The sequence below is a fragment of the Cariama cristata genome, unplaced genomic scaffold, assembly GCF_000690535.1.
Source record: "Cariama cristata isolate BGI_N322 unplaced genomic scaffold, ASM69053v1 scaffold21239, whole genome shotgun sequence".
Classification (NCBI taxonomy): Eukaryota; Metazoa; Chordata; class Aves; order Cariamiformes; family Cariamidae; genus Cariama; species Cariama cristata.
The window spans coordinates 1-10,157 of record NW_009636584.1 but is presented as its reverse complement, the minus strand read 5'-3'; the positions used below and the strand labels follow the sequence as shown (position 1 = coordinate 10,157).

Sequence of the window (10,157 nt, the reverse complement as noted above, 5' to 3'; positions counted from 1 at the left end):
GCTTATAGACTTCTTTAATTAGAGCACTTTATATAAAGTGAAATGACATGAATATGGTTTATTGTGACCTTTGCTGTGAATCATGACCTTTTGCTATCGTGACCTTTGCTGTAAAAAGACATGAAAAAACTGCTACAGGTTTTCTGCTGTAATCCCCAAATCAGTCCTTACTCTTTCTTTTTCTTTTTTTTTTTTAATACACAGAATGTCAGTGGCCGCTTACTGTGTATTTTGCTATAGAAAAATAGGAACTTCTGGTCCAGCCACAAAAACACACCTACCTTGGAATGGTATCAGTAAGTACAGTTCTATGCCTATTCACCTGAAGTGTTAATGAAAAGGAAAAATCTGTGTTGGTATGACGCCGTGCATAATTAAATGATACTCAAGATCTAAATCCCTGAATACTTTGTGGTCAAAAGCTTTTATTTGCCTTAAGTGGATGTCTGCTTCTGACCTTGCTTTGCATAGCAGTATGTAAAATGACACCAGCAGATTATCTGGGTTTATAACGTGAGATGAGGGTCCCTCCCTAAATGCAATCTCATCAAACTATCTTAAACTCCATGTTGTATCTGATTTATATTTTTTTTTGTAACCTCTAGAGCGATGAAGCAATTATATCCATAAACCATGAATAAAGTTTGAATAAAATTTGTTTCTATTGTTTCTTCCTCCTTATTTACTGATATTAGCTCTGCAGTCTTTCCTGCTTAGTCTCTGCTTTCTTTGGTGCCTTCTGTATAGAATGACAATTCTTAGGATTCTAAAGTTTATTTTTGAGCATTAAAAGATAGGATATTTCTGTTTCTGCTCTACAGGAAGCATTGCAATTTTTTTGCCTTTTCAACCTTCTCTGCCAGTTATTTCTTCAACATGTAGCTGCCTCTTGTCTGCATGCAAAATTCTTATGGTCTCGCAAAGACAGAACCTGGTGGCAGTGGTTGTGGGGCAAATCTCCCAATTCATGCTGAGGAAAAGAAATTATTCATGATAGGTGAGATGTGTTCCATTGGGTTTGCTGCTACTGGTAATAATAGAGTTTCTCTGTATTGAGATCCTTACATCCAGATAATCAGCTCAAATTTGTCCAGGCAAAATAGCTCAAATCTGACAGGAATTGTTAGCCTTAAAAGGGAAATTGTTGCAAGTGGCATGTGTTTATTCAGCTGTTTCCTTTATAAATTAGATCCAATGGAAAAAATTTAAAAAATATTTTCCTAGGGAGACTTTGCAGGACTTCAAAGAACATACGTACTTCTGTATGTGTTCAATAACACTGAAGAAATATCCACGCCATGTGAGAAAAAGTTAACTCCTTAAAATAATCTAGAGTTCCAAATGAATGCTAATGATACAGGCAGAGAAAGTTTACTATTGATTCCTGCAGCTGAGCAATGAATGTAATTTATAGGTAGCAGTACTTAAAATAAATAGCACTGGCAGGATACATGTTTTATCATCTTGCTTAGGAGAGCAGAAAATTCTAATCAAGTAATGTTTTCTCCATTTGTAAATTTAGGTAACGATTTTCTGAAAGCCAGAGAGCAGTACAAAAATTTTTAAAAACTTACTCTTAATGGCTGACATTCTTACTGTCTGGTAATCAAATGCTGACCATGCTTGTATTGAGGTGATGCACACAACTTTGTTTGACATGAGTTTTTCATTTTTTCAAGGAAAAATTGCAAAGATAACTGGATCGCTTATACTAGGGTAAGTTGTAACTGACAAGCGTATATGTAACTTATGTATACAGTTAAAGTTTTAATTCATGTATCAAGAAATATGACAATATTGGGGACCTTTAGACATGGTAAATATAGTTTTGAAGCGTGTTTTCTGATAGTTGTTACTTATTTTAAGTATTTCAGAGTCTATTGTCTACTTTGCTAAATTAAAATGATCTGCAGACTATTATATATTTGGTAAAATCTGGATGATTTATACCAAAATGATTGTTAACGTATTTTTGCCATCATATTTTTTAAATTTATATTCATATGCAGTTTTCTTTTATTTACAGTGGTTTTATATTCATTACATATGAAGTCCTGTCTTTAAAGAAATTACTGCGAATCGATACTCAAGCTATACATCAAGAAAAACTTAAATCCTATGTGTACGTGCGTACAGCTTCTCTAAATCCAAGTGAATATCAAGGTAAGATGCATAATTGTTTGGATTCTAAAACCAGAATTTTAAGAGAACAGAATGTTTCTGGAAGTCACCCTTATATAAGGAAAGTTTTATTTCCAGAGATCTGTTACAAAATAATATTTTTCAGAACATCACTAAATTTATTTTAAGATGCTGGCTGTTTTTTTTTTTAAGATAGTTCTATACATACACTTCTCTATATACCAGATAATTCTCTCTACATATGTGTATGTGTGTGCATATATCTTTTTTTATATACATGTGAAAAATAATGTCAGAGAACTGTCTTTCAGACTTCCAGTAATCTAAAAATACTCTTGTAGGGATCACATATCAAGCCAGAAAAGAAATCCATAAAGCAGTGAGGAAAATTCTAGAAACGGAAGCTAAAATTTTCCGGAGACCTTTTAATGGTATGTATTGAAAGCATGGCTTTATCTGTGATTATTGTTTTTAAATATGAAAACGTAAACCTTTTAGAAAGTAACATAATTTTTCTTACAAATGTAACATGTTCTTTTGTGTTTGAAACAGTGGTAATATTACTTACAATTTTCTATATTAATATAGAATATTAGTATATTTTCTATGTACTAAACCCATTCCTTTTCTTAAAGTAAATGAAAGCAATGGTTACGAAGAGATTTGAGAATTATTTTTTTTCCTGTTTCAGAAGAGATTTGAAGCTTAAGATACCAGGTTAATGTTTGATACGAGTTTTTTGTACGAAAGGTGTTTGGAGGATAAAATACTCTCAAAATTTCATTTTGGAAAAGTATGTTATGCGTTCAGAATTGCCAGTATTAACTGAAAGCAGCGTAGTATTTTTGCAACAGTGTGTCACTGCTTTTTAGGGTAATTTAAAATAAGAATTTCAATTTCAGTCCTGAGGCATACTATCTGTTCTCATTTAGCAATTATAATGATATGTACCTCCACTGTCATGCTATGAAATTAATTGTTCAAGGTCAAAGCCTCAAGAGTTGCTAATCAATTCCAGCTCCTGCTGGAAGCTGGCAATTCTGGTTGGTAAGTGCCAGCGAGGGGTTGTGTATGTAACATATATATGAAATACCAACTTAGTGCCACTACAATGAATCAAAACCATCCTATTAATTTAACGATCAGCATTTTACCAATGTCATTCTGTCATTTATTGTACTAATTTAATATTAAAACATTACACTCTTAACAACTAATGTTTGAATATTAAAAGAAACAGATTTTTTTACTCAACAAATAGAAATGTGACTGTTAAAATGCTCATTAATAATAACTTGGGTTTTACTTGTTTCCTGGTAAAAGAACAATTCGGTACATTTGATGGAGAAGATCATGAATGTGCTTTATGGCTTCTCTTAAAGAGAAGTCAGTCAGAAGACAAAGAGGTCAGACTGCAGGCTGTACAGGACCTGGCAAACAACGGTCACTGGCATGGTAATGTATACTGATGTAGCCTAATTCATCCCAGAAATGCGACAAAGTCTCAGTTAGCTCTTCCAAGTCTACTGCGAATGTGAAACAAAGCTGGTAGCTGCCAGAAGTATAAATACTCTGAAATTTGGTCTAAAATGTGGGGAGTTTGTTTACATTTCAAGTAATTTTTCTTTCCTAATACCCTGATACAGAGCGTGTGCCTGCAGTGCAGGTGTCTCTGTTTCCCCACGAGAGAACTGCAACCACTGCTGTGGTGTGGAAGAGCAGTTCATGTTCATTAGTTCCTTGGTTTTGCTGTTGAGACTGCTAACATGGTCACAAATTCTGGCAGTGATTTTTATAAGGCTCTGCAGGAGTGAGTTTAAGGCCATGGTTAAGTTAAAAATCGGTTAGGAGCTGATAGGTAATAATACCAAGGTAGTAACGACAAACTAGAGGTAGAGGACTTGTATGTACAAGCATTATTTGTAAGCTATTTTCCATCCTGGTTATTATTTAGTAGTAATAAGTTCTCCCTGTTGCTCTAGCAGCAAATATCCTTGAAACCCCAAATAAAGGGGGGGGGGGGGTGTATATGTGCGTCCTCCTGCCCCCTCCATCACTAGTCCACATGAACTAGGTGACACTCTAATCTCAGCTCTCATTATCAGGTAATCCAGTTGGTTGAGGACTTTTTCACTCTTGCAGTGTAATACCATACCATGGGATTTATCTTGTTTCAGATTACCTCTTTAAAATTCTAATTAATTTCCCCAAGGAGTTTACATCAAAAAGCTGTGTTTGAAAATATGTGAAAGCTAGGATGTACCAAAACCGAAGCTTTGTGTACTAATTTAATATAACTGTCTCGTGTTTGTAGGAGAACACTGTCCGTTAGCATATGATCTCAGGATCTTGGTGCACAAGATGGCCAGTACTTGGGAATCCAGCTGCCTTTTCTCTGTAGTGCTCATTGTTGTAGTATTTGGATATTTCAGAAATACTTATTCTTGCCAACTACCTCGTGAGGGAAACAGGCCTTTTTTTCACCTGATATTCCAAAACCAAGTCCAAGAAAGGTTAAGACTGAAAGTGTGTGCTAACTTTTCACAGCTAGGACCAAATTGTTCAGCGTACGTGTTATCGTAAATACAGTATTTTGCTTGTCCAAAGCACGACTTCAGTGACTTCCGTTTGCAGCTCTAAGTGATCTACACCAAAGAAAAAAAATATGGCCAAGCTGCAACTGTTTGTGCAAAGTGTATTTTAAATGGCTTGTCAGTTTTGTTCTAGAATTGTGTAACAGTAACAGGGATAGAAACAAATTTTTATAGAAAAAAGTATTGATCCCCACTTTAAGGTTATATTTTCATTTCGAAGGAAAAAGTTTGCCGCTTCATTGCAGTATGTAATTTTCAGGAAACAAATTTTTATAGAAAAAAGTATTGAGCCCCACTTTAAGGTTATATTTTTTTTTCCTTCGGTTTGCCACCCTAATTGCAGTACGTAATTTTCAATTTCTCCAGCTATAAAGTAGGTAGGTTTTGGAAAGGAACAGTAGTTACTGTTTAAATCTGGTTTCCCTTCAGTAGGGTAAGGGAAAGTCTGTCTTGTATTTTCAGTAAGGAAGGGCTACTTGAAACTGTACTGTGGTGCTATGCTGCCTTTTCTAAGGTCACCTGATTTTGTGACATTAACAATTTTATTGAAACGTGCCTTTTGTGTGATTTAAAATTGGGTGTCTGTGTCTCTGCAGCATTTGGATTTAAGGCTCTGGTTTTTAATACTGTATGTAGAAAAAAGTATGCAAGATGCCTTTCAAATTTTAACTCAAGCCCAGGGAATTAAGCTTGGGTTTGTAGTCCTTGTTCAGTATTGCCACTGTGAAAGGAATACGTTTGCTTTTGCTTGTGTTCAACTTCTATCTGAGGACCTTTATCAAACTGGTCTATAATGAACAATTAGTGTCCATTGTATGTTGGCTCAGTATAGTGCTGGTCTAACGTCTGCAATTTTTATCTTTTGGAATTTGTGGTTACAAAATCAGAGCTTATTTAAGCGGCTTGCAGACAGGTGATTCTTTTTTCAAGTATATTTTCAAAGTAGGTCAGAAACTACATTTAAAACCAAATGAAATATTTAAAGTTAGTTTTAACTCTAACACTGAAGTTCTTGTACTACAGATTATCAGTATGGTACAGTTGCCCAAACCTGCGATCAAAGGACTGCTATAGGTTTGGCTCGATCCAAAGATATCGACCTTCGCTTTTTCCTGCCTCCACCACCATTGCCAAAAATAAAGAATGTAAGTAAATCAAAAGTGGGTATTAGATTATTTTTGCTTGCTTGTTTATTTTTAGTGCTTTTGTTGTTGGTAACCATACTAGAGCGGAGTTCTTCTAAAGTAACTAATGAGTAGTAAAACTAAGACCAAAATACAAAACTGTAATATAGTGATGTACCCCTGGGGTATATCTGCATTAGTGAATAGCATAATAGAAAGCAATAAGGATGGGAACATTGATCAATTATTGTTCTTGGACTGTATATCCACGGTACATATTTACCAGCAGTGAAATCTGAGCCAGTTACCAGTCAGATACACACACTGCCTGTCTGTACCTAATGGGCAGTGTGAAGCAATCTTATATTAAGACTAATCCTAGATCTATTATATCTAATCCTAGATTGCCTTGTTGGTGCTGACAGAATCCTACACGTAGGGAGCACTCCTAGAGGCCTTTGTATACTCAGTGCTACTGCGGTGCTCTACTGTAGGCCCACCTCTTTATTGCCAGCTTTTGGGTACCAGCAAATCCATATTGGATAGATTTGGCCTTGGTTTGTTTTTATGTTAATTAATAAGTATATATATATGATGGTTTGAGCAATCATGTCATCATATCAACTTCTTCAATAAACAGAATTGGCACACAAAGCATAATATAAGAGGTCTTTTGTAATGCTAATAGAATGAATGCTGGCAGAAGTCCCTGTCAGAGGATACTGGTATACCTTAACCCACAAAATTCTGAAAACCAGCTTTGATCGGTAGTCATATTGTCAGGTTTTGCTTTCTTATCTTTGTAACATTATGTGATAGTGGTTCTGTACCTGTCAGTCCTCAGGTACTAAGTTATACTAGTATATGGTTGTGTATATACTTTATTTTTACAGCAGTATGATTGCTAGGTGATTGAAGCTAAGAGTTCCTAATCTGCTGGTTAGGAAACTGAAGCAAATCATTGTGGCAGCAGGTGTTGCTCTGCACATCATATATGTCTCCATCTCTGGTTGTAGCAAGATTAGAATAAGTGCAAGTTCCATGACTGTGGGCAAATAAAATTACATTGTTGCATCTGTTTTCCTGTCATCTACCCTGGATTATTAAATGAACATCTATATGAATATTTTGAAGATAAACGACTAAAAGAAATGTTGTCTGTATTTTTTACCAGTAATTTATACTTTCATTTTAATGGAGCAGCACCAAAATTACTGTGTAGTTATGGGTGAACTTTTAGGCTTCCTGTGCCGAGAGGAACTGTTTTTCCTTCTGCCCTTTGGACCTATTAGAATAATGCCACCAAAGTACAAAGTTTAAAGCTTGCTTTTCATCACTCAATGGTTTTAGACTTATCAGTTTCCAAAGTCTTCACAGGTGTAACTGTTAAACTGAAGTTGCAGAGCACTCAAGTCCAGGGTTCGTATTTTATGGCCTTATTAATATGGCTGATTTCACTATTTCAGATCTTTCTTTTCTCTGTGCCTTGCTTCATGCTTTGAACAGAACTAAAAGTTACTTGCGCTTACTTTTCACAGGATTATCCCATAGAAGATGAACTTCGCTTGTTGTTAGTATCTTTACCTCAGACTGGTCTTGATCCGTGTGTCCAGTACTTCACATCTCTTGCTTTACGTGAAAGTAGTCAGACTCTTGCTGCGCAAAGGGTGAGTTCCCACGTGCAGAATAGAACTGTTTGGGTTCTTTGTTCCTGCAGAGCTCAGAGATACAAACCTATTTCCATATTTTTGAGCGTTATAAGAAGAGAAATACAGAGACTTCATGACTGTACAACATAAGTAAGGTCTCTTCTACATACAGTCTATCTGCTTGAAAACTTGTTTATATTTCCCAGCTGTACTAGTTGGTCTAGTGAGAGACTGTATCTTTATTACAAACCTTCCCATAAAGCAGATATTTCAACATTTTGTCCAGAATATTTCCTTCCCCTTGCAGTGGTCATAAAATGATTTTTCACATTTCATTTTACCATTGTTTGAGTGTTCTTTTACTGCTGAGATGATTACACCTCTGTTAAGTCTTGTTAGCATACTGGCAAGTTTTAGCACACCTTAAATAACTCTGTTATATCACATGGAAAGGCCTCCTTGTAACAGCTCACTGTTGCCAAAACCAGAATTGGAATAGTCTCGTGGTCTGTTTGGACTTGGAAACTAGGAATTTTTCAACTCTGTCCAACAGCTTCCTAAGTGGCTTTAGGAAGCTTTAAAATGCTGTTACTGCTTAAAAGTAGTAATTGTAGTACCAGTGTCATCCACCATCTCTTATGCATTTTTTTAAAATTAAAAAATTGTGACTTTTAAAAATGATTATTTTTTTTTTGTAAGGTGCAATAATAAAAATTACTGTCATATTTTAATAATGATGCCTGTCAGGCTCTGTTTAGAGATTTCAGAGTATAATAACTCTTTATTTCCTATGATGCAGTTATGTGTAATATTTTTACACTATCACTCCTTTATTGTTTTCACAGCCAGAGCTCTTGCTACAAAGGGAGCTTTGGTAAGGCAGCATGCTTGGAAACATTTTGATAATCATGCTGTTCTAGAAAACTGGTTTTTATTGAGGTTATGCTGGTCTTCCCACTGCACGATTAAGGAGAGTCAGGTCTTCAGAGACTATGCTGTATGGTGAAGACCTTTTTTCTTCCTCATTTTTGCAACTATGGGAGACTAGATGCAGTCTGCTTCTTGCTTTTTCAAGCTTAAGATTAACGATGTTAAAAGACATGCATTAACAAAATGAGAATCCTACATTTTCCCCCTTTATTGTATGTTTTGAAGTTAATAGACTATGGAGACTGTTGGCTGAAAATCTAGTTAATATTTTCAGTTAAAAATAGTAGATATTTTTATGGTGTACTGTTGCATAATCTGTACATTTTGAAAAGTGCATGCATGCTGTGCACCCTTCATAGCAATTTCTATAGGTCATTACACACTTAACATTTTAGTTTAGAAATGCTTATTTTATGTAGCCATTTGGAATGTCGTATAATTTTTACTGATTCTCATTTCAGGGAGGCTTATGGTGTTTTGGAGGAAATGGCCTTCCATATTGTGAGACATTGAGTAAAATCCCTTCAGAGACAGTGGAACTCTTTTGCTTGCAAGCTTTAGTACAGCATTCTAAGGTAATTTGTCCTTTAAACTATAACTGAAAAGCTACATTTATAAACGTTCCTTTCTAATGCTCTCTCATATATCAGGAAGGAGTTGCCATTTCCTTGTCTCTCACCCCTTCTGTAAGGATGCTCAGACAACTGAGACTGGTGTGAATTGGAAGGCAGCATAATCAACTCTTTTTTTTTTTTCCTCTCATGGGAAGTGTAAGTTCTGTTACTGTTTCTAATTAGCCTGTATGAGTTCCCCTGTGGCATACCTGTATGTATCTTTCAAGAAATAAAAGGGCAGCTCTGACACAGAAAAGCAGGAGAGAATACCTGAAGTCCAGATGGCTTTAACAAGTCTTTTCTGCGTAGGGCTACCTCCCACTGACACTCAAAGTCATTGGAGATAGATATCATGAGGAAACACTTAGTGTTTCCGCTCTGCCACTTCTCAGTAAGTGAGATACTGATGATGTGAAATTCTCAGTGCGAAGTATGTATGGATTTGAGTGAGTTGGTGTACATTAATTCAGAAAGTTTACAAGCTGTCTCTTCTTATGGCTCTTAATCTAACTGTAGTGCCAGATTTCCAGAAAGCAAAGTAGCCTCATGAATTCACTCTAATCAGAAACCAGAATGGAATGCAAACCTCAGCTATTCAAAGGCCCCTCCTTCAAGGGTCACTGCCTTTGGGCAGAGTATCGCACAGCATGCAGCTAAAACAGTGCATCGTCCTTGGACCAGTCTGGTCTTTGGAGAGACCGATGAAGACTATGGAAGACTTTGTGTAACAGTGATTCGTCTTGTTTCCTATTGCTGAACTTTTCTGTGTGCACTTATTTGCTCAGAAGCCTAGAACACTGAGAATCAGTGTTGAGAATACCTAATTGTTATTGGTAGTAGGGGTGAATAAAGTGCAATTTGCCAATATTCCTTTCACATCTGCCCTACACATAGGAATTCTCACTTAGTCTGGAATTTGTTATATTCCAGATTTTCAGTTTCATAGAATCATAGAATCATTATGGTTGGAAGAGACCTCAAAGATCAAGTCCAACTGTATACCCAATGCCACCATGCCTGCTAAACCCACTAAACCATGTCTTGAAGCGCGACATCTAAACGTTTCTGAACACCACCAGGGATGGCGAGTCCACCACCTCCCTG

At 36.1% G+C, this 10,157-nt stretch overlaps 1 protein-coding gene across 1 annotated transcript; it reads left to right on the top strand.

The window, feature by feature from the left end:
• Positions 1-205: 205 nt before the first annotated feature.
• Positions 206-9,014, top strand: LOC104167654 (protein SERAC1-like; the record flags this gene model as incomplete). Its single annotated transcript, XM_009707974.1, has 8 exons — positions 206-296; positions 1,680-1,716; positions 2,027-2,163; positions 2,484-2,573; positions 3,466-3,597; positions 5,760-5,881; positions 7,399-7,527; positions 8,901-9,014. Coding segments are annotated over exons 1-8 (852 nt in total), but the record flags the coding sequence as incomplete, so codon positions are not given.
• Positions 9,015-10,157: the final 1,143 nt, after the last annotated feature.